This window comes from Stenella coeruleoalba (assembly GCF_951394435.1).
Source record: "Stenella coeruleoalba genome assembly, chromosome: 13".
NCBI lineage: Eukaryota > Metazoa > Chordata > Mammalia > Artiodactyla > Delphinidae > Stenella > Stenella coeruleoalba.
In genome coordinates, this window is record NC_137159.1 from 53,358,890 (window position 1) to 53,386,544 (window position 27,655).

Sequence of the window (27,655 nt, forward strand, 5' to 3'; positions counted from 1 at the left end):
ATGGGTGGAAGAATTTGGACATCTATGACTCTGACTTTACAAAGTGATACAGAAAAGTTGAATGTTTAATGTGAAGAAATTTCAGGAATACCTTAATCAGATTAAATTGCTTATATTTTCCTTTTTGTCTATGCATGATATACGATTTTAAAACTTTCTAAATAAGTCTAAAAGAGTTCTTTTAATTTTTATAAAACAAAAATTCTGAGTAACAAGAAAGCATTGTGTCATGATTTAATTGGTGGTATATCTTCTTTCTTAGTGGTATATAAAATAATGGTGCTTCTTATAAGCAGTAGTATCTTCAGTTTCATGAAATATGAGAGTTTGGTTTACTGTCAAATTTACTGAGTATTTGTGTTCTGCTTCCTATTATAATTCACTCTCTCCTGTTAAGAAGAACTAAGGGACAGAATACATATGCAAGTGAAGATAAGACTACAAGGCAGTGCGTGAATGATAGTGACCAGTATGGCTCAAAGTGTGCTCCCAGAACCAACAGCAACAACAGTACTGGGGAGCTTCTTAGAATGCAAATTCTCAGGCCCCACCTCAGACCTACTGAATCAAAGACTCTGGATGTGGGGCCTAGCAACCTGTGTTTTAACAAACCCTGCAGGTGATTTTGATTGCAAGCTAAAGTTTGAGAACCCCTGCTCTGGCAGAATTTCACAAAAGGGAAAAATACTGGTGCTGTTATATTTGAGTCAAGTGTATGAGTAATTTAGAGAGTAAGAACAGATTCCTTAAGTTCAGCTCAATTACATTGGCTAACAATGTGTCTAAAAGAAATGAAGAAATTTACTTTGCTGTGTCTCAGCCTGCTACCAGTAGTATACGCAAAGGGACTAGTCCAAGAACTGTATGTTCTTTACTTTTTTTTTTTTTTTGCAGTGTAACATAACTTTGGTTTTTTTTTGAATTTTATTTTATTTACTTTTTTATACAGCAGGTCCTTATTAGTCATCAGTTTTATACACATCAGTGTATACATGTCAATCCCAATCTCCCAATTCATCATACCACCCTCCCACCCCCCCGCCCACCGCTTTCCCCCCTTGGTGTCCATACATTTGTTCTCTACATCTGTGTCTCAACTTCTGCCCTGCAAACCGGTTCATCTGTACCATTTTTCTAGGTTCCACATATATGCGTTAATATACAATGTTTGTTTTTCTCTTTCTGACTTACTTCACTCTGTATGACAGTCTCTAGATCCATCCACATCTCACAAATGACCCACTTTCGTTCCTTTTTATGGCTGAGTAATATTCCATTGTATATATGTACCACATCTTCTTTATCCATTCGTCTGTCGATGGGCATTTAGGTTGCTTCCATGTCCTGGCTATTGTAAATAGTGCTGCAGTGAGCGTAGGGGTGCATGTGTCTTTTTGGATTATGGTTTTCTCTAGGTATATACCCAGTAGTGGGATTGCTGGATCATATGGTAATTCTGTTTTTAGTTTTTTAAGGAACCTCCATACTGTTCTCCATAGTGGCTATATCAATTTACATTCCCACCAACAGTGCAAGAGGGTTCCCTTTTCTCCACCCTTTCCAGCATTTGTTGTTTGTAGATTTTCTGTTGATGCCCATTCTAACTGGTGTGAGGTGATACCTCATTGTAGTTTTGATTTGCATTTGTCTAATAATTAGTGATGTTGAGCAGCTTTTCATGTGCTTCTTGGCCATCTGTATGTCTTCTTTGGAGAAATGTCTGTTTAGGTCTTCTGCCCATTTTTGGATTGGGTTGTTGGTTTCTTTAATATTGAGCTGCATGAGCTGTTTATATATTTTGGAGATTAATCCTTTGTTTATTTGTTTGCAAATATTTTCTCCCATTCTGAGGGTTGTCTTTTCGTCTTGTTTATGGCTTCCTTTGCTGTGCAAAAGCTTTGAAGTTTTATTAGGTCCCATTTGTTTATTTTTGTTTTTATTTCCATTACTCTAGGAGGTGGATCAAAAAAGATCTTGCTGTGATTTATGTCAAAGAGTGTTCTTCCTATGTTTTCCTCTAAGAGTTTTATAGTGTCCAGTCTTACATTTAGGTCTCGAATCCATTTGGAGTTTATTTTTGTGTATGGTGTTAGGGAGTGTTCTAATTCCATTCTTTTACATGTAGCTGTCCAGTTTTCCCAGCACCACTTATTGAAGAGACTGTCTTTTCTCCATTGTATATCCTTGCCTCCTTTGTCATAGATTAGTTGACCATAGGTGTGTGGGTTTATCTCTGGGCTTTCTATGCTGTTCCATTGATCTGTCTTTCTGTTTTTGTGCCAGTACCATGTTGTCTTGATTACTGTAGCTTTGTAGTATAGTCTGAAGTCAGGGAGTCTGATTCCTCCAGCTCCGTTTTTTTCCCTCAAGACCGCTTTGGCTATTTGGGGTCTTTCGTGTCTCCATACAAATTTTAAGATTATTTGTTCTACTTCCGTAAAAGATGCCATTGGTAATTTGATAGGGATCACATTGAATCTGTAGATTGCTTTGGGTAGTATAGTCATTTTCACAATATTGATTCTTCCAATCCCAGAACATGGTATATCTCTCCATCTGTTGGTATCATCTTTAATTTCTTTCATCAGTGTCTTATAGTTTTCTGCATACAGGTCTTTTGTCTCCCTAGGTAGGTTTGTTCCTAGGTATTTTATTCTTTTTGTAGCAGTGGTAAATGGGAGCGTTTCCTTAATTTCTCTTTCAGGTTTTTCATCATTAGTGTATAGGAATGCAAGAGATTTCTGTGCATTAATTTTGTGTCCTGCAACTTTGCCAAATTCGTTGATTAGCTCTAGTAGTTTTCTGGTGGCATCTTTAGCATTCTCTATGTATAGTATCATGTCATCTGCAAACAGTGACAGTTTTACTTCTTCTTTTCCAATTTGTATTCCTTTTATTTCTTTTTCTTCTCTGATTGCCGTGGCTAGGACTTCCAAAACTATGTTGAATAATATTGGTGAGGGTGGACATCCTTGTCTTGTTCCTGATCTTAGAGGAAATGCTTTCAGTTTTTCACCATTGAGAATGATGTTTGCTGTGGGTTTGTCGTATATGGACTTTACTATGCTGAGGTAGGTTCCCTCTATGCCCAGTTTCTGGAGAATTTTTATCATAAATGGGTGTTGAATTTTGTCAAAAGCTTTTTCTGCATCTATCGAGATGATCATATGGTTTATTCTTCAGTTTGTTAATATGGTTTATCACATTGATTCATTTGTGTATATTGAAGAATCCCTGCATCCCTGGGATAAATCCCACTTGATCATGGTGTATGATCCTTTTAATGTGTTGTTGGATTCTGTTTGCTAGTATTTTGTTGAGGATTTTTGCATCTATATTCATCAGTCATATTGGTCTGTCATTTTCTTTTTTTGTAGTATCTGTGTCTGGTTTTGGTATCAGGGTGATGGTGGCCTCATAGAATGAGTTTGGGAGTGTTCCTTCCTCCACAATTTTTTGGAAGATTTTGAGAAGGATCGGTGTTAACTCTTCTCTCAATGTTTGATAGAATTCACCTGTGAAGCCATCTGGTCCTGGACTTCTGTTTGTTGGAAGATTTTTAATCACAGTTTCAATTTCATTACTTGTGATTGGTCTGTTCATATTTTCTATTTCTTCCTGGTTCAGTCTTGGAAGGTTATACCTTTCTAAGAATTTGTCCATTTCTTCCAGGTTGTCCATTTTATTGGCATAGAGTTGCTTGTAGTAGTCTCTTAGGATGCTTTGTATTTCTGCGGTGTCTGTTGTAACTTCTCCTTTTTCATTTCCAATTTTATTGATTTGAGTCCTCTCCCTCTTTTTCTTGATGAGTTTGCCTAATGGTTTATCAATTTGGTTTATCTTCTCAAAAAACCAGCTTTTAGTTTTATTGATCTTTTCTATTGTTTTCTTTGTTTCTATTTCATTTATTTCTGATCTGATCTTTATGATTTCTTTCCTTCTGCTAACTTTGGGTTTTGTTTTTTCTTCTTTCTCTAGTTCCTTTAGGTGTAAGGTTAGATTGTTTATTTGAGGTTTTTCTTGTTTCTTGAGGTAGGCTTGTATAGCTATAAACTTCCCTCTTAGAAGTGCTTTTGCTGCATCCCATAGGTTTTGGATCATCATGTTTTCATTGTCATTTGTCTCTAGATATTTTTTGATTTCCCCTTTGATTTTTTCAGTGATTTCTTGGTTATTTAGTAACGTATTGTTTAGCCTCCATGTGTTTGTGTTTTTTAGTTTTTTTCCCTTTAATTGATTTCTAATCTCATAGCATTGTGGTCAGAAAAGATGCTTGATATGATTTCAGTTTTCTTAAATTTACTGAGGCTTGATTTGTGACCCAAGATGTGATCTATCCTGGAGAATGTTCCGTGCGCACTTTAGAAGAAAGTGTAATCTGCTGTTTTTGGATGGAATGTCCTATAAATATCAGTTAAATCTATCTGGTCTTTTGTGTCATTTACAGCTTCTGTTTCCTTATTTTCATTTTGGATGATCTGTCCATTTGTGTAAGTGAGGTGTTAAAGTCCCCCACTATTATTGTGTTACTGTCGATTTCCTCTTTTATAGCTGTTAGCAGTTGCAGTTGTCTTCTGTTTGGTGCAAAAATATTTACAATTGTTATATCTTCTTCTTGGATTGATCCCTTGATCATTATGTAGTGTCCTTCCTTGTCTCTTGTAACATTCTTTATTTTAAAGTCTATTTTATCTGGTATGAGTATTGCTACTCCAGCTTTCTTTTGATTTCCATTTGCATGGAATATCTTTTTCCATCCCCTCACTTTCAGTCTGTATGTGTCCCTAGATCTGAAGTGGGTCTCTTGTAGACAGCATATAGATGGGTCTTGTTTTTGTATCCATTCAGCAAGCCTGTGTCTTTTGGTTGGAGCATTTAATCCATTCACGTTTAAGGTGATTATCGATATGTATGTTCCTATGACCATTTTCTTAATTGTTTTGGGTTTGGTTTCATAGGTCCTTTTCTTCTCTTGTGTTTCCCACTTAGAGAAGTTCCTTTGTCATTTGTTGTAGGGCTGGTTTGGTGGTGCTGAATTCTCTTAGCTTTTGCTTGTCTGTAAAGCTTTTGATTTCTCCATCGAATCTGAATGAGATTCTTGCCCGGTAGAGTAATCTTGGTTGTAGGTTCTTCCCTTTCATCACTTTAAGTATATCATGCCACTCCCTTCTGGTTTGTAGAGTTTCTGCTGAGAAATCAGCTGTTAACCTTATGGTAGTTCCCTTATATGTTATTTGTCGTTTTCCCCTTGCTGCTTTCAATAATTGTTCTTTGTCTTTAATTTTTGCCAATTTGATTACTATGCGTCTCAGTATGTTTCTCCTGTATGGGACTCTCTGTGCTTCCTGGACTTAGGTGGCTCTTTCCTTTCCCACGTTAGGAAGCTTTTCGACTATAATCTGTTCAAATATTTTCTCTGGTCCTTTCTCTCTTCTCCTTCTGGGACCCCTATAATGTGAATGTTTTTGTGTTTAATGTTGTCCCAGAGGTTCTTAGGCTGTCTTCATTTCTTTTCCTTCTTTTTTGTTTATTCTGTTCCACAGCAGTGAATTCCACCATTCTGTCTTCCAGGTCACTTATCCATTCTGCCTCAGTTATTCTGCTATTGATTCCTTCTAGTGTGGTTTTCATTTCAGTTATTGTATTGTTCATCTCTGTTAGTTCGTTCTTTAATTCTTGTAGGTCTTTCTTAAACATTTCTTGCATCTTCTCGATCTTTGCCTCCATTCTTTTTCCGAGGTCTGGATCATCTTCACTGTCATTATTCTGAATTCTTTTTTTGGAAGATTTCCTATCTCCACTTCATTTAGTTGTTTTTCTGGGGTTTTATCTTGTTCCCTCATCTGGTACATAGCCCTCTGCCTTTTCATCTTGTCTGTCTTTTTTTAAATGTGGTTTTTTTCATGTTCTTTACTTTTGATTCATATTTGATCTTTGTCTTTTCAGCACGATGTGTCTCAGACTCTACTCAAGGCCACACTGGATAGTGTTGTAGAAGAATGTGTCAGCTTTGTGGGAGTGGATATTAACATCTGTTCAGAAGTTTTGTTAAGGTGAGACAAGAAGTCTGTGGCTGAAGATCACAGAATCTTGAGTTTTACTTGCTATCCAGTTCAAACTCAGCTAGAGCAAGGGGACACGTGTATAAAGTTGTCAAGTATAGAAAAATCTGTGAGTTCATACATTGCTTCCAATAATCAGTCAGAGCGGAAGGCATCATTTAAGAAAAGAGTTATAACAATTCATGTTATTTTTAATACTGGAAATCTAACGTGAAGAACATATGGTGACTATCGAGTGCATTAATGTCGCTAATAGAATTTAAATTAGGTTAACATGGAAAAGAGCTGTTTCCCACCACAGGAACGTAGATATTTTTCACTAGTTCAGTCTCTTGCTTACATCTGTCAAAGCTGGCAGTCACCAAAAGATAAATCCTGAGGGTTCAAGGTATGGTTACCATATTTTTACCTTGATTCCACAAGTCACATCTCAATATCTTCATTGTACTATGATCGTGTCTTATACATTCTTTTTTTTTCCCCTGTGACTGTAGAAGAGCTGATTTTTTGTTCCTCGTCTTGCATTTATTATACAATTCTGCTGATGCAGCATGAAATTCTGGACCTCTGGAAAAAATATGGATCTTTCTGCTTTGAAATTGGAATAGCAGAAAATAACCCTTGCATTGTTAGGTGTTGCTTTTCTACCACAGCGACAAACATTCCATAATGCCATATATGGAATTCTGTAATAAAATGAAGATTCTCTAATCAACACCAAGCCAACTGTGTAATGATAGAGTTTTTATATCATGAATAAGTACCTTTCTATAGTTCAAGTCTTTACTAATGAGAACAGGCTGATCAAAAAAATAGAATAGTACAATGCAGCTGTAGCTATTGTAACTTCTACTGCTAACTCACTTTGTAAGCTAACCAGGAATAGGCAGAATTATTACTTGATTCAGAAACACAAGGAATGTGAATAGTGTAGAGACATATGACAAGATGTAATTATAGTTGCTTTTATGATGCAAATGTTTTATATCATTGTCTTTTCAGATGAGATCTTTTCTTTCATTACTCTTAGAACAATTACATTGGCCACATAACTCATTTTGTTTACTTTTTTAGGCATATTGCTGGACTCAATGCCAACCGAGCCAAAAATATTATTGAATGGCGTGAGAAAAATGGGCCATTCATCAACCGAGAACAGCTGAAGAAAGTGAAAGGGCTAGGTCCAAAATCTTTCCAACAGTGTGCTGGTTTCATCAGAGTCAACCAGGATTATATTCGAACATTTTGCAGGTCATTATTGAAGTGTACCCTGTCTGTTCTATTATCAACCTCCTCTCTTTCTGTTACCCATCCTTCTCACTGGCATAAATCCTAGCTATTTGTTCATTCCTTCATTCAATATGTGTCAACTGTCTAATCTTTGCTAGGCACTGGGAATACAGCAGTGAGCAAATCAACAAATTCCCTGGCCTCATGAAGTTAAATTTTAATGAATGAGACAGACAATAAATAAACTAGTAAAAATAAATAGTTTCAGATGTAATAAGTGTTATAAAAATTAAAACAAAGCAATATGATACTGCCTTTGGGGAGCAATAAACTGCTTTATATGAGTTATTCATTGAAAAGTTATTTGAGCTGAGTTTTGAATGAAATGAAGGAGCCAGTCACACAGGGATCAGAAGGAGGGCATTCCAAGCAGGGGAAACAGTACATGTGCAACATCCTAAGGCAGGACCAACTTTGGTGTATTCAGGAAATGAAACTGAGGCCAGTGTGATTGGAGCACCACAAGTGGGAAGGACTGTTCTAAGATGAGGTAACAAAGAGGACTTCTCAATGACCACTTCATACTGACAGCTTTTACCCTAAGCATAGTTGGGTTTCCCCGCTCCTTCCTCACTGAAAACTGGCCAAAGCATTAATTATCAGATGTGTCGATTAAGAGCTAAATCCTTGCTTTCTAATCCTGGTAGCACAAATGCAAAGAAATTTGGTAAGCTTCTTAGCATTTTGTAATCATGAAAGAATGGCTTTTATTTATTTGCTTCTTTGGGACTACCTGATTCATTCATGTGTATTTTTTTCTTTTGACAAAGTTATAATAATAATTTTTTTTTCCTGGAAAAGACTAAGGAAAAACCAGTCCCACTGGATAGTAGAATATATTATAAAGCCATAGTAATTAAGCAGTTTGGTTTTGATGTAGAAGCAGGTAGAACAGGAGTCTGAAATATATCAAACCCAGAGGGAATTTAGTTTATGATAAAGGTGATATTTCAAATAGTTGGAAAAATTGATTAATTATCCAGTAAGTGGCATTATGACAACTGGAATTTGGTATGTGTGGGAGAAAATACAGTCCTACCCCATACCTTATACCCAAATAAATTCCAGATGGATCATACACTTAAATGGAAAAAGTAAAACTCTAAAAGTACCAGAAAAAAACATGGGTAAATTTTGCAGACCGCTGGAGTAGTGGAAGTTCTTTCTAAGTAGACCACCAAACCCAGAAGCAAAAAAAACTGGGTTTCTTACTTTATGTTTTTTGAACACTTGGTTAGAAAATTCAAACAGTATAAAAAAGAATGAAATGAAAAGGGCACCTCAACTTGTCACTTCAAAATAGTTTCTTATATATTGCTTCCTGAAAATAAATTTATGTAAATTAATAACATATTTGTTATTGTTAAATGCATACAGAAGGAATCATGCTATACCACTATTTGAAACTTGTTTTATTAGTTTCAGTAAAATATCTTGGATCTCTTTCCAAATATTACATATTGATTTATATATTTATTTATATCATTATATATAAATTATCATTTATATATAATGCCTGCACAGTATTTAATTTATAGATGTACTATAATTTAATCTAATCAGTGCCCTGTTGATGAACATTTGGGTTGTTTTAAAGCCTTAAATTTTTTCAACTGGTAACGAAGGACTTGAAGATTCATGAGTATTATATCTCCTTGATAGGTCATACTTTTATTCAGAATGCCTCTTGCTATCTCATTGACTGTTTTTTTACTTTGAAATCTGTTTTGTTTGCTGGCATTTTTGCTATATCTACCTTTTCAGAATATGCTTGGTATTTTTTATTTTCAAACTTTCTATGACATTCAATTTTTTATGACTTTTATAAACAAATAGATTTTCTAGGTTTGCTCAGTCTTACTAATACATTCACATTTATTATATTTATTGATGTGTTTGGACTTGATCTTCCATCTTATTATATATTTTCTCTTCATGCCTTCTGATTCTTTTCCTTTCATGCTGTTTGTTGGATTTATCAGTTAACACGTTTTCTCCCTGTTTCTCTTCTTGTCTTCCTTACTCATCTTTATCTCCTCTTAGTGATTTCAGTTTGTATATCTTACTTTTAAATTATCTTTAAATTTATCCTTTAAATTTGATTTGGATTGGTCTCTGGAGTTAATACGTTTCTCTGTCCTCCTCCTGGAGAAGACTAGAACCTTAGGTCTCTTTACCAGTCTTCCTCCCTTCCACACTATGTGCTATGGTGAGATGATCTGGGATTTTAGTTTCAGACTGTGTCCTTTTAATATATTTTCTACATTATTCATGAGCAGTTATTTAACCTAATAATATGGTTTCTGTGCACATCACTGTTTCTTGTAGCCCACATTATCATTTTTCGTGAATTCATTGTTTTTGCTGGAGTATATACTTAAGAAACTCTTTTCAGAGAGGGTATATTATATGGGTTGTACTTCAGTCCTTACATGTCTGAAAATGATTTTAATTTGAATGCTGCTTTGGCTAGGTATATGATTCTAGATTCAAAATCATTGTGTCTCAGACTTTTAAAATATTATTCCACTGTGTTCTGGCATCTGATGTTTGTCAGTAAGAAAACTGATGCCAGTCTGATTCTAGTTCCTTTCAATAATCTGTTTTATTTTTCTTTCTTAATTTTAAAAATTATATTCTAAAGTTTCCCCATGATATGTCAATATATCTTTTTCATTCTTTTCCCATTCATTCTATTTTATACTCAGTAGATTCCTTTGGGGAGCTTTTTCTTCAGCTCTGAGAAATCACCTTCGCCTTCTCCTTATTTAATTAATTTTCCTCCATTTCTCTCTCTTCTCTTCTAGAATGCCAGTTATACAAGCAGAATCACTTAAGAATGTTTTTGGCTTTAAGTAACGGAAAACCCTATTAACAGTGTTTAAGCTAAGTGGTAATTTCTGTGAAGTGAATGGTCAGAATCTGGTTGCTGTTTGTGTATATTTGTATGGCAGAGAAATAAGCACATTTTTAATTAAAGACTCTTTTCTGCCCGCCCCCTAACCCTCCCTCCCCCCACCGCCCCCATGTTGTTTTGAATGGTTACAGTAGTCAGCAAACTGAATCTGCTGGTGAAATGCAGGGAGTTGCTGTGGCATCTTCAGCAGGTGTTGAAGTCACAAATGAGAAGCAAAGCAAGAAGAAGAGCAAAACTGCAGTGAATGCTGTACTAAAGCCAAATCCTTTGGACCAAACTTGTATTCACCCGGAATCATATGACATAGCAATGAGGTAAGTCTGAGGCCTGTGTGAGAGTTTTCTGTGCCCAGAGTGAGTTCTCTACAGCAAATGGCCTTTGTTTTGGCATAATGGAGACTTTAAAAATATGACCATGTTTAACATGACAACATTTTTCAGAAGTTCCACATTGCTGACTTATGTGGCACATTATTTTATTTCAGTGAGGAATGAAACCATTATTCCTGGAGCAATGTCAAGCTCATAAACCCTGGTCCTAATGGTGAAGTGGGTGTAATGGAAATAGCATGGCACTCTCCTCTGTTTGTTTTGGAAATTAACAAGACACAAATGACTAGCACCTGGCTTAATGCTTATGCTTATCTAAAGATAAAGCCCTTTAGTAAACAGCCAACTCTCAGATTTCTTAAGAAATGTTGCCCTGCTTAGTTATTATAGAGTTTAATAAATGATGTACTTTTAATGAGCATACATTAATTAACACAGGGGGAAGTTTGAGTAGAAGGGAAAGTTTAATATTAGACATTAAAAGAGAAAACTTTGATACCACATTTGATTAGTTGAAAAATTTTAATTAGTTCAAAAACCATGACTTCCTACATAACTAAATATTTTAAGGCTTTTAGTGAATTAAATGACAGTGAGTTTAAAAATAGTGGATATTTTAATTTTCATTGAATCTAAAGTAAGATTTTTAACTTGCTTTAAAAATAATTTATATTTGATTATTTTAAGAAATATAATTTTAATTTCTTTTAAAAATGTTAAGATTGTAAAGACTACTGCACATTATAGAAAACTTAGAAAATAAAAAAAGGAAGTAAAAAATAATATTCTGTCAACATCAAAAGCAGTCGTATCTTTCTCCCAGCATTTTATTGTGAAAAAATTTAACATAGAGAAAAGTTGAAAAAAAAATTTTGCAGTGAATTCCTGTATACCCACATCCAGATTTTATCATTTACATTTTACTATGCCTGTTTTTCCACTTATCTACCCATCTATTTGTCCATGAGTCCATCTCTTTCTTTATACATATTTTAAAGAAAATTGCAGACATCAACACACGGTCAGCTAATACTTTGGCATGTATATCATTAACTAGAACTCAATAATTCCTATTTTTTTTCTTTTGAAGTAAAATTCATATACATTTTAATTATAAGTGTTCAAGAGCTGAATTTTGGCAAATAAATACCTACATCTGTGTAACCCAAACCTCTGTCAAGATAAAAAACATTGCCATCATCCTAGAATGTTCCCTTGTACCTCTTCCTAGAAAATCCCTGCCTAGCCTCTCAGCACTAACCATGTGTTCTCATTTCTTCAGCCAGATTAGTTTGCCTCTTCTTGAACTTCATGTAAATGATATCACACAGTGTACTCTTTTGTATAAAGCTTCTTTCAACATGTTTAGAGATTTTTAATTCATGTTGTAACATGGATAAGTATTTTTATTGCTGAATAATATGCCATTGTATGACTGTACCATAGTTTATTCTCCTTATTGAAGGAAGCTTGCCTATTTCCAGTTTTTTGGTTATTCCAGTTTTGGGTTATTATGAGTAAAGCTGCTATGAACATTCTTCTATAATTTTTTGTTGTTGACATTTTTTTTCATTTATCTTGGAAAATTACTTAGGAGAGGATTTGCTGGGTCATAAATCAGGTGAGTGTTTAGTTTTCTTAGAAACTTCTAGACTACGCTCCAGTGTAGTTGTACCATTTTACACTTCACCAACAATGCTAAGCGTTCTCTTTGACATCATTTGATGTTAGTCTTTTTAATTTTAGCCATTCTAGTATATGTGTGTATGTGGTAGTATCTCTTTGTGGTTTTAATTTGCATTTCCCTGGTGACAGTGAGCACTTTTTCATGTGCTTATTAACCATTTGTGTAGCTTCTTTTGTGAACTATCTGTTCATATCATTTAGTCATTTTCTAATTGAGTTGTTTACCTTTTTTATTATTGAGTTGTGAGAATGTTAAAAACATATGCTTTTTCTTTTTTAATAGATCTTTATTGGAGTATAATTGCTTCACAATACTGTGTTAGCTTCTGTTGTACACCAAAGTGAATCAGCCATATGCATACATGTGTCCCCATATTCCCTTCCTCTTGAGCCTCCCTCCCATCCTCCCTTTCCCACCCCTCTAGGTCATTGCAAAGCACCGAGCTGATCTCCCTGTGCTATGCTACTGCTTCCTACTAGCTATTTTACATTCGGTAGTGTATATATGTTGTTGCTACTCACACTTCACCCCAGTTTCCCCCTCCCACCCCATGTCCTCAAGTCCATTCTCTATGTCTACGTCTTTATTCCTGCCCTGCAACTAGGTTCATCAGTACCATATATTTTTTTTAGATCCATATATATGCGTTAGAATACAGTATTTGTTTTTCTGACTTACTTCACTCTGTGTGACAGACTCTAGGTACACCCACCTCACTAAAAATAACTCAATTTCATTTCTTCTTATGGCTGAGTAATATTCCATTGTGTAAATGTGCCACATCTTATTTATCCATTCATCTGTCAATGGACATTTAGCTTGGTTCCATGTCCTGGCTATTGTAAGTGCTGCAGTGAACACTGTGGTACATGTCTCTTTTTGAATTATGGTTTTCTCAGGGTATATGCCCAGTTATGGGATTGCTGGATCATATCGTAATTCTATTTTTCGTTTTTTAAGGAACCTCCATACTGTTTTCCATAGTGGTTGTATCAATTTACATTCCCACTAACAGTGCAGGAGGGTTCCCTTTTCACCACACCCTTTCCAACATTTATTGTTTCTCGATTTCTTGATCATAGCCATTCTGACTGGCATGAGGTGATACCTCATTCTAATTTTGATTTCCATTTCTCTAATAATTAGTGTTGTTGACCCATCTTTTCATGTGCCTCTTGGCCATCTGTATGTCTTCCTTGGTGAAATGTCTATTTAGGTCTTCTGCCCATTTTTAATTGGATTGTTTGTTTTTTTGATATCGAGCTTCATGAGCTGTTTGTATATTTTGGATATTAATCCTTTGTCTGTTGTTTCATTTGCAAATATTTTCTCCCATTCTGAGGGTTGTCTTTTTGTCTTGTTTATGGTTTCCCTTGCTGTGCAAAAGCTTTTAAGTTTAATTAAGTCCCATTTGTTTATTTTTGTATTTATTTCTGTAACTCTAGGAGGTGGGTCAAAAAAGATCTTGCTGTGGTTTATGTCAGAGAGTATATTTCCTATGTTTTCCTCTAAGAGTTTTACAGTGTCTGGCCTTACACTTAGGTCTTTAATCCATTTGGAGTTTATTTTTGTGTATGGTGTTAAGAAGTGTTCTAATTTCATTCTTTACATGTAGCTATCCAGTTTTCCTAGCACCACGTATTGAAGAAGCTGTCTTTTCTCCATTGTACGTTCTTGCCTCCTTTGTCATAAATTAGGTGACCATATGTGCATGGGTTTATCTCTGGGATTTCTATCCTGTCCATTGGTCTATATTTCTATTTTTGTGCCAGTACCATACTGTCTTGATTACTGTAGCTTTGTGGTATAGTTTGAAGTTGGGGAGCCTGATTTTTCCAACTCCGTTTTTCTTTCTCAAGATTGCTTTGGTTATTCAGGGTCTTTTGTGTTTTCCATATGAATTGTAAAATTTTTTGTTCCAATTCTGTGAAGAGTGCCATTGGTAGTTTGATAGGGATTGTATTGAATCTGTAGATTGCTTTGGGTAGTATAATCATTTTTACAATATTGATTCTTCCAATCTAGAACATAGTATATTTCTCCATCTGTTTATGTCATATTTGATTTCATTCATCAGTGTTTTATAGTTTTCTGAGTACAAGTCTTCGCCTCCACAGGCAAGTTTTTTCCTAGATATTCTTTTTGTTGCGATGGTAAATGGGATTGTTTCCTTAATTTCTCTTTCTGATTTTTCATTGTTGGTGTATAGGAAAGCCAGAGATTTCTGTGCATTAATTTTGTATCCTACAACCTTACCAAATTCATTGTTTAGTTCTAGTAGTTTTCTTGTGGCATCTTTAGGATTTTCTATGTATAGTATCATGTCATCCGCAAACAGTGACAGTTTTACTTCTTTTCCCATTTGTATTCCTTTTATTTCTTTTTCTTCTCTGATTGCCGTAGCTAGGACTTCCGAAACTATGTTGAATAAGAGTGGCAAGAGTGGTCATCCTTGTCTTGTTCCTGATCTTTGTGGAAATGCTTTCAGTTTTTCACCATTGAGTATGATGCTTGCTGTGGCTTTCTCATATATGGCGTTTATCATGTTGAGGTAGGTTCCCTCTATGCCCATTTTCTGGAGAGTTTTTATTGTAAATGAGTGTTGAATTTTGTCGGAAGCTTTTTCTGCATCTGTTGAGATGATCATATGGTTTTTATTCCTTAATTTGTTAATGTGGTGTATCACATTGATTGGTTTGCATATCTTGAAGAATCCTTGCATACCTGGGGTAAATCCCAGTTGATCATGGTATATGATTCTTTTAATGTGTTGTTGGATTCTGTTTGCTAGTATTTTGTTCAGGATTTGTGCATCTATGTTCATCAGTGATATTGGTCTATAATTTTCTTTTCTTTTCTTTTTTTTTGCGGTAGGCGGGCCTCTCACTGTTGTGGCCTCTCCCATTGCGGAGCACAGGCTCTGGATGCACAGGCTCAGCAGCCATGGCTCACGGGCCTAGCCGCTTCGTGGCATGTGGAATCTTCCCGGACCAGGGCTCGAACCTGCATCCCCTGCATTCACAGGCAGGTTCTTAACCGCTGTGCCACCAGGGAAGCCCCTCCCCTATAATTTTCTTTTTTTGTGATATCTTTTTCTGGTTTTGGTATTAGGGTGATGGTGGCTTCATAGAATGAGTTTGGGAGTGTTTCTCCCTCTGCAATTTTTTGGAAGAGTTTGAGAAGGATCGGTGTTAGCTCTTCTCTAAATGTTTGATAGAATTCGCCTGTGAAGCCATCTGGTCCTGGACTTTTGTTTGTTGGAAGATTTTTAATTATGGTTTCAATTTCATTACTTGTGATAGGTCTGTTTATATTTTCTAATGCTTCCTGGTTCAATCTTGGAAAATTGTACCTTTCCAAGAATTTGTCCATTTCTTCTTGGTTGTCCATTTTATTGGTATATAGTTGTTTGTAGTAGTCTCTTATAATCCTTTGTGTTTCTGCAGTGTCAGTTGTGATTTCTCCTTTTTCATTTCTAATTTTATTGATTTGCATCCTGTCTCTTTTTTTCTTGATGGATCTGGCTAAGGATTTATCAATTTTGTTTATCTTCTCAAAGAACCAGCTTGTAGTTTTATTGTTCTTTGCTATTGTTTTCTTCATTTATTTCTGCTCTGATATTTATGGTTTCTTTCCTTCTACTTACTTTGGGTTTTCTTTGTTCTTCTTTCTCTAGTTGTTTTCAGTGTTGGGTTAGATTGTTTATTTGTGATTTTTCTTGTTTCTTGAGGTGAGATTGAATTGCTATAAAGTTCCCTGTTAGAACTGCTTTTGCTGCATCCCATAGGTTTTGGGTCATCGTGTTTTTGTTGTCATTTGTTTCTAGGTATTTTTTTATTTCTTCTTTGATTTCTTCAGGGATCTCTTGGGTATTTAGTAGCACATGTTTAGCCTCCATGTATTTGTGTTTTATACAAATTTTCTTCTGTAATTGATTTCCAGTCTCATAGCGTTGTGGTCAGAAAATATGCTTGATAAGAATTCAGTTTTCTTAAATTTTCCAAGGCTTGATTTGTGACCCAAGATGTGATCTATCCTGGAGAATGTTCCATGTGCACTTGAGAAGAAAGGGTATTCTGCCACTTTTCTGTGGAATGTTTTATAAATATCAATTAAATCTATCTGGTCTATTGTGTCATTTAAAGCTTGTGTTTCCTTATTTATTTTCTGTTTGGATGATCTATCCATTGGTGTAAGTGGCATGTTAAAAGTTCCCTACTATTACTGTGTTACTGTCAATTTCTCCTTTCATGGTTGTTAACATTTGCCTTATGTATTGAGGTGCTCCTGTGTTGGGTGCATAAACATTTATAATTGTTATATCTTCTTCTTGGATTGATCCTTTGATCATTATGTAGGATCCCTCCTTGTCTCTTGTAACAGTCTTTATTTTTAAGTTTATTTTGTCTGATATGAGTATTGCTACTCCAACTTTCTTTTGATTTCCATTTGCATGGAATATCATTTTCCATCCCCTCACTTTCAGTCTGTATGTGTCCCTAGGTCTGAAGTGAGTCTTTTGTAGACAGCATATATATGGGTCTTGTTTTTGTATCTGTTCAGCCAGTCTCTGTCTTTTGGTTGGGGCATGTAATCCATTTACATTCAAGGTTATTATTGATATGTATGTTCCTATTACCATTTTCTTAATTGTTTCGGGTTTGTTTTTGTGGGTCTTTTTCTTCTCTTGCGTTTCCCGCCTAGACATGTTTCTTTAGCGTTTGTTGTAAGGCTGGTTTGGTGGTGCTGAATTCTCTTAGCTTTTCCTTGTTTGAAAAGCTTTTGATTTCTCCCTTGCATCTGAATGAGATCCTTGCTGGATTGAGTAATCCTGGTTGTAGGTTTTTCTCTTTCATCACTTTAAGTATATCCTGCAACTCCCTTCTGGCCTGCAGAGTTTCTGCTGAAAAATCAGCTGATAACCTTATGGGGACTCCTTTGTATGTTATTTTTTGTTTTTCCCTTGAATTTAATTTTTGTTAGTTTGATTAATATGTGTCTTGGTTTGTTTTTCCTAGAGTTTATCCTGTATGGGACTCTGTGCTTCCTGGACTTGAGTGACTATATTCTTTCCCATGTTAGGGAAGTTTTCAACTGTGATCTCTTCAGATATTTTCTCAGACCCTTTCTTTTTCTCTTCTTCTTCTGGGACCCCCATAATTCAAATGTGGTGCGTTAGCATTGTCCCAGAGGTCTCTCAGACTGTCCTCAATTCTTTTCATCTTTTTTCTTTATTCTGCTCCTCGGCAGTTATTTCCACCATTTTGTTTTCCAGCTCACTTATTCATTCTTCTGCCTCAGTTATTCTGTTATTGATTCCTTCTAGTGTATTTTTCATTTCAGTTATTGTGTTGTTCATCTCTGTTGGTTTGTTCTTTAGTTCTTTAGATCTTTGTTAAACATTTTTTGTAGTTTCTCAATCCATGCTTCCATTCTGTTTCCAAGATTCTGGATCATCTTTACTCTCTGAATTCTTTTTCAGGTAGATTGCTTATTTCCTCTTCATTTATTTGGTCTTATAGGTTTTTACCTTGCTCCTTCATCTGTGATGTATTTTTTTTGCTGTCTCTTTTTTTTTTGAGTGGGATTGTGTCCCTGTCTTAGTGGTTATTTGGCCTGAGGCTTCCAACACTGGAATTTGGTGGCTGTTGGGTAGAGCTGGGTCTTGGTGCTGAGATGAGGACCTCTGTTTGACCTCACTCCAGTTAATATTCCCTGGGATCTGAGGTTCTCTGTTAGTCCAGTGGTTCCAACACAGACCTCCCACCACAGGAGCTTTGGCCGGACCCCTGGCTCGTGAAGCAAGATCCTGCAAGCAGCATGCAGTGGCAGAAAAAAAAGAGAGAGAGAGAGAGAGAGAACAATAACAAAGTGAAAAATAAAATTAGACTAGGAAACTAACAGATATGTTAGAAAGAATATAAAAATAAAAACATAGGTGAATCAACAACCAGAAGGTACAACAGTACCACAATAGTAAAAAAAGGAGGGAAAAGAGAAAAAAAAAAAGGCAAGGGGAAAGGCCGTGGTTGTGGAGGGCAGGGCCTAAGCAAGGGCAAGGTTTGGGCTGTGGGTGGGGCCTATGCTTAGGGCCCACAGGGCTGGAAAAGACCCTGGGGGCTGTGGGGGTGGGGCTTAGGCTCAAGGAGCAGAAGGGGCCCAGGCGTGTCCCCCCACCCCTGGTCTCAGAGGGCGGGGGACCTCACCTGGGAGCCCACCAGGCTTCCTGGTTTCGAGTGGGCAGGGCATTCCTGCTCCTCCTCTCCTCTCCTGCTCCTCCAGTCCCTGAGGGCCCCTCCCACCTGCCTCTCCTGTTGACGTCCTTCCTATGCCCCCAGGACCAATGCGGCCAGGGGTTGGCGGCAGGGGGCCTTGGAGGGCAGGGGACCAGCCTGGGAACTCAGCAGGCTACCAGGGCCCTAGTGGGTGGGGCAAACACCCTCTGCTCCTCTCCCACTCCTCCTGGAGGGTCCCTCCTGCCTGCCTCTCCTGAACTCCCCTTGGCCTCCTTTGTATGCCCCCAAGACCAATGCGGCCAGGGAGGTGGGGGTGCCTTGGAGGACAGGGGACCAGCCTGGGAGCTCAGCAGGCTCCCCGGGCCCGAGTGGACTGGGCAGTCACCCTCAGCTCCTCTCCTGCTCCTCCAGAGGGTCCCTCCTGCTTACTTCTCCTGATCTCCCTGGCCTCAGGGGCGCTGATCCTGTCTGGCCTCCACTTCTCCTCCCCACTCTGTCCCCCACGTCCTACCGGTTCACTTGGGGATTCCTTCCGTCTCCTTGGGTGTAAGGGTCCCTCACCAGTGGCTGCCAGGTGTCCTAGTGGGGAGAAGATGCTAACTCGGCATCTTCTCACACCGCCATCTTGACTCTGCCCCCTAAAAACATATTCTGCATATTAGTCCTTTGTCAAATATATGTTCCACAAATATTTTGTCCCAGTTTGTGGCTTACATCTTTATTTTCTGATTAACGTCTTTTGATGTGCAGAAGTTTTTAATTTTGATGATGTCTAATTTATCTGTTTTTTTCTTTTATATGAAGTTACTGCTTTATTTGTCCTAAGAAACTTTTGCCTACCTCAAGTCATGAATCTTTCCTCAATGTTTTCTTCTTAAAGCTTGATGGTTTTAATTTTTTTTTTAATGTAAATTTATTTTATTTATTTATTTTGGGCTGCATTGGGTCTTCATTGCTGTGCACGGGCCTCCAGTTGTGGCGCACAGGCTTCTCATTGCGGTGGCTTCTCCTACTGTGGAGCTCAGGCTCCAGGCACGTGGTCTTCAGTAGTTGTGGCTCGAGGGCTCTAGAGCACAGGCTCAGTAGTTGTGGCACCCGGGCCCAGCTGCTCCATGGCATGTGGGATCTTCCTGGACCAGGGCTCGAACCAGTGTCCTCTGCACTGGCAGGCAGATTCCTAACTACTGTGCCACCAGGGAAGCCCAAGCTTGATGGTTTTAACTTTCACATTTAAGTCAGTGATATATCTGCAGTTACATTTTGTGTATGATTTGAAGTAGGGGTCAAGGTTCATTTTCTTTCTTCATTATGAACATTTAGTTATTCCAGCACCAGTTTGAAAAATAATAGCAACAACACAACTTTTCTTTACCCATTGTTTTGTACCTTTGTTGAAAGTCAGATGACTGTGTAAGTGTAGGTCTATTTCTGGCTCTCTATTCTGTTTCACTGATCTGTTTGTCAATACCACAGTATCTTTATTACTGTAGTTTTATGCTAAGTTTCTAAGTCAGGTAGCGTCAGTCCTCCAACTTTGTTTTTTTAATATTGCTCTGAATAGTCTAGATGATTTGATTTTCCTGTAAATTTTAGAATGAACTTGTCAATTTACATTAAAAAAAACAAAACCTGGTGGGATTATGATTGGGATTACATTGAGTCTAGGTGAATTTAGGAACAGTTGATGTTCTCATAATATTTCTTGAGTCTTTTCATCATGAACTTATTTTCTTTCTATTTATTTAGATCTTCTGTCATTTCTGTCAGCAATGTTTTTTAGTTTCTAGAGTAGAGGTCTTGCATGTATTTTATTAAATGTATTTTATTCTTTTCAGCACTATTGTAAATGGAATGTTTTTTAACTTGTTGCTAATTGTTTGCTGCTAATATGTAAAAACACAGATGATTTTTTTATAGTAACCTTGTATCCCGTGGCCTTGCTAAATTCACTTACTAGTTCTTAGTGTGTGTTTGTATATTCTTTAAATTTCCCTATATAAACAATTATGTTATCAGCAAATAGATGAAAGCTTTACTACTTCTTTTTTAATCTTCATGCTTTTTATTTCTTTTTCTTGCCTATTACAATGGCCAGGACTTTCAGTACTATGTTGAATAAGAGTGGTGAGAATGGGCATCCTTGTCCCATTCTTAATCCTAGCACGTGGTTCTCCTTTTTTTAATATTAAATAAAATTGTGGTCTCATATTATAGTAATTGTATTTTTAGTGTTTGTTGTTTGAGAAGAGGCATATGTACACATGGATTTATAGACTTCTTGCAACAATTGACATCTCCATGGGCACTAAATTAGCATTTTGCTCTGTGCAAAGCCAGTGTCTTTTTTTAATTTTTGTTTGTTTCTATGATGTAGTTCTAATGTGGTTTATAAGTTTTTCTATTTGCTTTCTAATATAAGCACAAATTTTTTGTTTCTGCATATCCCTTTTTAAAAGACTAAATAATATTCCATCAAGTGATGGAACTGCAGTTTAGTAATAGTAGTACTAGTAGGGGTTCCTTATGATGGGTTCCTAGAAGTGGAATTACTCTGCCAAAGGGTTTGAAAGTTTATGTGGCTCTTAATATACATTGCCAAGTAACACACTGATTTGCAATGCCACCAGCAGTGTTCAAGCCTGAGAAATCTTGAGTTTCTCCTGTCAGACAGGACTTCTCTACCAGTTTTCACATGGGCTAGTTTCTGCATGTGGAGCATAAAAGCCCTACCAGTGACTGCACCCTTCGCTATGCTTCCTTTGGGAGTAGGCTTGTCTCTCACAAGCAGGGTACTTGAGGACTTTTTCATGGGAAATTTCTCTACATGAAGTTCAACTCCTGACCTTTAAAATCTGGAGACAGACTGGTAGTTTATCTAATTTTGCTTACCATCCCCGTTATCCACTTTGGAACTGCGATGGTCTTTTCTGGCTTTCAAGTATACTTAGTAAAGACATCACCCAACATATAGGTAGTTCAAACTTTCATATAGCGTTAAAAAAGTGTCTTCCCAGGGAAGAAAAGCCCACTATGGATGTGATTAGGTCATCACTGGTTTGACTTCAGTTCTGTAAAAGTAAGTTCCATTGCAGTAAATTTCATTTTTAGTTATATTAGAAAAGCAGTAGGAACATAAATAGCTTTAATGCTACCCTACCATGATGTCACTCCCAGAAATACAACAAAATGTGAAGCCATTAAGTCGTTTTACTTTTGTATTTATGATATTCTCTCTCACATTCATATTTTAGAAAACTGAGATCATGGTATTTTGTAACCTAAGTTAGTCGTTTAGTGGTTTTAAAAAGTCTACTTTTTTTTTGGACTACTTTTATTATTTATATTACTTAAAAGTTTTATTTACATGTAGGGATTCTCTATTAAATATTAAAGTGTTGTATGGGCTGAATTTTTTCTAGTTTATTTAATTTTATATCTGCTTATAATGCTATTATGTTTTTGAAATATGAATGTTTAATTTTTATGAAGTAAACCTACTATTCTTTTTCATGCTTTTATGCAAATTGATCTTCTCTTAAGATATCTGATTTCTAAGATCAATTCAGTGTTCCCCATATTTTTTTTCATGTTCTTTATGGTTTCATTTTTTATTCTGTGAATTTTATTGCTGATGATTTCATTCATCACTTCAAATGTACAAAGCACTGTGGTGGGGGGCCTGAAGAATATAAAAATGAATAGAGGTGATTTATGGTCCTAAGGAGCCTACCAAAATAGGGAGGATGAAACTTATTCACAAATAACCATAGTAAAGGTCAATAATTAGTAAGCGTCCTTTGCAAAGCACAAAGTTGTTCACAGGAGAAAGATCTCATTTCCAGATAGGAGTTTCTTATAAGGTTTCTTGCAGGAGGTGACATTTGGGCTAGGTCTTTCAGCCAGTAGAAAGAGGAAAAAAGATGTTTGAAGGGTTGGAGACCAAAAAATATAGCTCAGGTCAGATTTGAGGATTAGTTAATAGTCCAATAAAAACAAACATTCATTGAGTATTTCCTCATTACCAGGCACTTTAGAAGCATCATTTTGTTTAAACCCCACAGCAATCTTAACGAGGTTAGTACTGTTAATATTCCCACTTCTTTAGGTATACAAAGTCTCCAATGGGTGAAGTAGATTGCCTAAGATAAGTCAGCTGGTGGAACCAAGATCTGAACCAGATCTATGACACTCCAAAGCCTGAGCTCACAATTAAAAAGCTAGTTTGGAGCCAGATTTAAATGTAATAGTAATGGTCTTTCAGATTTAAGGGAATCATACCCTTAAAGACAGTCTGTGTTCAGCACAGAAATGTAACAAGGCTTGTGTTTTGTGTGCTTCTAAAGGAAAAAAAAAACCAGAATATCTGTAATGTGCTAGCTTTGACTGTTATTCTCTATCATCACATGGCTGAAAGTAGACTCTCTCTTTCTTCTGGAGAAAACATTACCTCCTCCAATAAAGGAAACTTTGCCTATTTATTTTATTAAGGGATCTGTAAGAAATGGATTCTTCACATAGAGTATGTAGAATTTTATGCTGTTCTGCTGCAGGTATGATGTTTCCTGAGTATTGCACTGAAAAGAATTCCTTTCATTATGCTTTTTAGAATGAGACATGTACATTTCAAAATAAGCAGGTTGATAGTGACCACACTTGGTATCTTCTCATTTTAAAAGACAAGGAGGGTGAAGAGCAGGAGTAGCATACTCATCCTAGAATTGCACTCACCTCTGCCAGAAGGTGTTTTTAAGTAAGAGAGTAAGGGATAATTTGAGGTTTTTAGTAAATGTCCATTTAAAAACAGTAAGAAACTCCATATTATAGAAGATATAAGGGGAACATGGGATTAAGAAACCTACTCTTGTTACAGGTAGTTTTTATTTCAATAGTCCTTTGAACCCTTTCTGTTCTCAATCTCTTACTTGTTTCAGGATCTTCTCACATTTAGTTCATTACTTTACATTCCACGTCACTGAAAAAATTGAGAGCTACCTTCCTTATAATTGTCTCCATATCTTTATTCATTCTGTCCCACACTTCCCCAAGCTACCCTTCCATCACTTGATTCTGCTTCTCTTCCGATTCTCACGTCTCACTGGTTGTCGCTAAGGACACTTGACCTTGGCATTCTCTTGGTCTCTCTGAGTCATAGTTGCCTCACCTCTAAAAGTTGGTGTGGGGTAGTGTTAGAGTGACAGCCAAGTGAATAAGTTCTTTTAACTTTGTAAAATGTTATGACTGTCTCTTGTATCTTTAATGTCTCCATAATTTATCCCTTTTGTTTTGCCCCACAGACATATTGTTGCTCTGGTCTCCCACTCTTCACTTCCTAAAAGCTAAAAGCAGCAACCACTTTTTATCTTACTTCCTCCTAGAACTTCTCTCTTAGTGCTCCTTTTTCTCATTGCCAGACTTCTCAGAATTATCTGCCTCTAATTTTTACTGTTTGCTTTCTCCCAGCCTTTATAGATTGGCTTCTATCCTTACCACTCTTCTGGAATTACTCTCTCAACTAATGACCTCCTGATTGTCAAAATCAGTGGCCTCTTTCTGTCCTTAAACCACTCACCCATTCTGCAACATTTGACACCAGCAACTTACTGATCTTCTTCCATGACTGTTTTCACATTCTGTCTTCTCTGACTTCTTTCTCTGGCCCTCTAAATGTAGATATTCTTCAAGTTTTTACCTTAGTCACCTTCTTCTTTTATTCTATATTTTCCCCTGAATGACTGCATCCACTCACATGACTATCTTTATCTCTCACCCCTCCACTGCTAATTCCAATCCTATATTTCAATATCTCTAGTCCAGGCCTTTCTCCTAAGCTCTAGCTCTCCTTTTCCATTTACCTGTGAGAGATTTTCTCATGAATATCTTAGCAGCTCCAACTCAATATATCTAAAACTAAAACTTGTATCCTCCTTTCTCCCTCCCTTTATAACTCCCTCTTTTCCTCCCACTAATCCTCCTCACCGGCCCCATATATAAACAAGACAGGGCTTCCCTGGTGGCGCAGTGGTTGAGAGTCTGCCTGCCGATGCAGGGGACACGGGTTCATGCCCCGGTCTGGGAAGATCCCACATGCCGTGGAGCTGCTGGGCCCGTGAGCCATGGCCGCTGAGCCTGCGCGTCCGGAGCCTGTGCTCCGCAACGGGAGAGGCCACAACAGTGAGAGGCCCGCGTACTGCAAAAAAAAAAAAAAAAACAAGACAGACAAACAAAAAGGCTTGGTCTTCCTCTCTTATCCCATGATGAATAGTTAATGGCACTACTGTCTTTCCATTAATCAAGGCTGGAGTTAACAGATTGTTCATTCATTCATTCATTAAACACATACCTTCTGAGTGAGTACCTGCTGTATTCCAGGTACTGTTCTGCAATCTTGGAGTACATTCAAAGATCCCAGCTCTCAAGGAGACAGATAGTATACAACCAGCATAATAAATAAATTGTATAGTTGATAAAGGTGATAAGATCAGTGGGAAAAAGAGAGCAGAGTAATGGGGATCAGGGTTACCAGGGTTATGGATAAGGGCTTGCCAATTTAAGTAGGGTGGTCAGGGTAGACCTCATTGACAAGGCGACATTTGAGCAAAGTCTTGATGGAACTAAAGGAGTTAGCTGTGCAGATATCTGGGGGAAGAGTGTTCCAGGAAGAGGGACCAGACAGTGTAAAGGCCCTAATGTGGGAGCAGGCCTGGCCTGATCAAGGAATAGCAAGGAAGCCAGTGAGGCTAATGCAGAGTGAGCAAGGGAGAGAAAAATAGGAGATCAGGTGAAAAGGGCATTGGGAGGCTATTACAGGGACTTGGCCTTAATTCTGAGCCAGAATCAGGAGCCACAGCAAGGTTTTATGCTGAAGAGTGACATGCTCTGACTTACATGTTAAAAGGATCCTGTTGTTTGCTGTATTAGGGGGACTATAAGGAGTGGTGGTAGAAACAGGGAGACAAGTTAGACTAAGTGCAATAATCCAGGTGAAAGATGTTGGTGACTGAGACTAAAATGATAAAAGAGTTGGTAAGAAGTTACCAGATTCTAGGTATATTTTTAAAGAAGAGTCAATATGATTTGCTGACAGATTGAATGAAGGGTATGAAAGACAGTAATTGTGGATATGAATGACAAAAATTATGTGAATGCCAGAGACACTGGAGGATGAAGTGGAAACTCGTTGTAAAGGAGGGCAATGGGGGAAGAGAGGAGTTAAAGAACTAAACTTTGATCACCACTCCCCAGTGGTGTCTTCTAGTCTCATGGCTTTAGGACACAGACTGATATGACATTATTTGTTTAATGAAAGAATAAATGATAGAAATAAAGAATGAAAGATGACTACATAGGAGAAGACTGAGGAAACAGAACTACTTAGCAATTGACAATTTTGTTTTTATTATAAATTTATTTTTTAAATTTTATTTATTTTTGACTGCGTCGAGTCTTTGTTGCTGTGTGCGGGCTTTCTCTAGTTGCGGCGAGTGGAACTACTCTTCGTTGTGGTGTGCGGACTTCTCATTGTGGTGGCTTCTCTTGTTGCAGAGCATGGGCTCTAGGCGCACAGGCTTCAGTAGTTGTGGCACACGGGCTCATTAGTTGTGACTCGCGGGCTCTAGAGCCCAGACTCAGTAGTTGTGGCACACGGGCTTTGTTGCTCTGCGGCATGTGGGATCTTTCCGGACCCGTGTCCCCTGCATTGGTGGATTCTTAACCACTGCGCCACCAGGGAAGCCCAGGAATTGACAGTTTTAATAGAGCAAAGTGAAGTGTCTAGCTTTATTCCAATTTAAAAAAATTTTTTATGTAGTCTAAACTGGCTGAGGTCAATGCAGTTGTGTAAGCAAAACTGTTGATAGAACCTCTGGATCATCCTTTCTGCCATTGTGTTGAGTAAGTGCTTCTTTGAGAATCTTTTGTGGATTGAAGGGATTTTAGGACCTCCCCAAGTTAAATCCCAAGCCTCCACAGAGTATTGTGTCCAGAGCCTGGGCTTTCCTAGATTTTACAGACTAGAAGACAGAGACAGACCATGACAGAGGATTATTTCCCATTTTCTACCGTCCTCCAGAAATTGCCACAGTATCTCCATGTGCGAGTGATTTCATCGTGCTGGCTCTGCGGGCCCTGAGTGAAATCGCCAGCAGCCTGGGGGGTGGGGGGGGTTGCCACCCCCCACGCCTCCTCTGGTTTTGTCCTGCCATTCTGGTAGATCAAGAGAGCCAAAGGCAAGTGTCCGATTTCCCCTTTTGCTTGAACGAGGTACCAGGAGGTAGTGCTTTGTGCTGCAGATTATGCTGATTGGTACGTGTCACAGTGAGACCTGGCACTCTCCCAAAGAATCTGCTGCATTAAGAATTTGATTCACTCCAGATAGTTAAGCTTGAAAGTTGTTATGTTCTTGATTTAACTTGAGAAATGCCAGGAAATTTAATGTTAAATTTTTACTCGGCACTCATTTTGATAAAGCTTTAGCTAGTATTTAATTGTTATTTCTATTTTGGCCATCAGGGAAAATTTTTTAAAGGTTAGTTTCTAGAAGTGGTTAACAGCCTGTGTAGCAGGAATATGACATGCAGCACCAAAATGATGGACTAGGTAAGTTGTCTTTCGAGGGATGATTTATATCAGTATCTGCACTATTCTAATAGTAATGTGATATTTCCTTTATTACTGAGGATATACCTATTTCTGACCCTTAGATCAATGTGGAAAAGTATGTTTTCAGAGAGTAAATAACCATTAACTTAAAATTCAGGTCTGGAACAGGAGTAATCATATAACCTCACAAAATATTTTCCTGGGGACAGGAGCTCTTCTGTACAAAAGCCAAGCACTGTTTATTCTTAATTTACGGAAAAAACTTGTGTCTGGTTTTTAAGACCAGAAGTTGCTCAAACAGTACAAACTTCCAATTATAAGATGGATAAGTTCTAGAGATCTAATGTACAGCAGGGTGATTATAGTTAATAATATTCTATTATATACTTGAAAGTTGCTAAGAGAGTAGATCTTAAATGTTTCACCCCCCAAAAAAGAAATGGTAATTATGTGACCCGATGCGGGTATTAAGCTAATGCTGTGGTGGTAATCATTTTGCAGTTGTTAAGTGTATCAGATCAACAGGTTGTACACCT

At 37.3% G+C, this 27,655-nt stretch overlaps 1 protein-coding gene across 2 annotated transcripts in view; it reads left to right on the plus strand.

The window, feature by feature from the left end:
• The window catches only part of SRBD1 (S1 RNA binding domain 1), a 232,029-nt gene that overhangs the window by 190,122 nt on the left and 14,252 nt on the right, over positions 1-27,655 (plus strand). The window contains exons 17-19 of one of the 2 annotated variants that reach the window (XM_079941094.1): positions 5,947-6,053; positions 7,137-7,313; positions 10,401-10,583. In XM_079941094.1, the coding sequence (XP_079797220.1) occupies positions 5,947-6,053; positions 7,137-7,313; positions 10,401-10,583 (467 nt within the window). The remainder of the gene's footprint in view (positions 1-5,946; positions 6,054-7,136; positions 7,314-10,400; positions 10,584-27,655) is intronic. The other variant, XM_079941095.1, reaches the window with a different exon arrangement.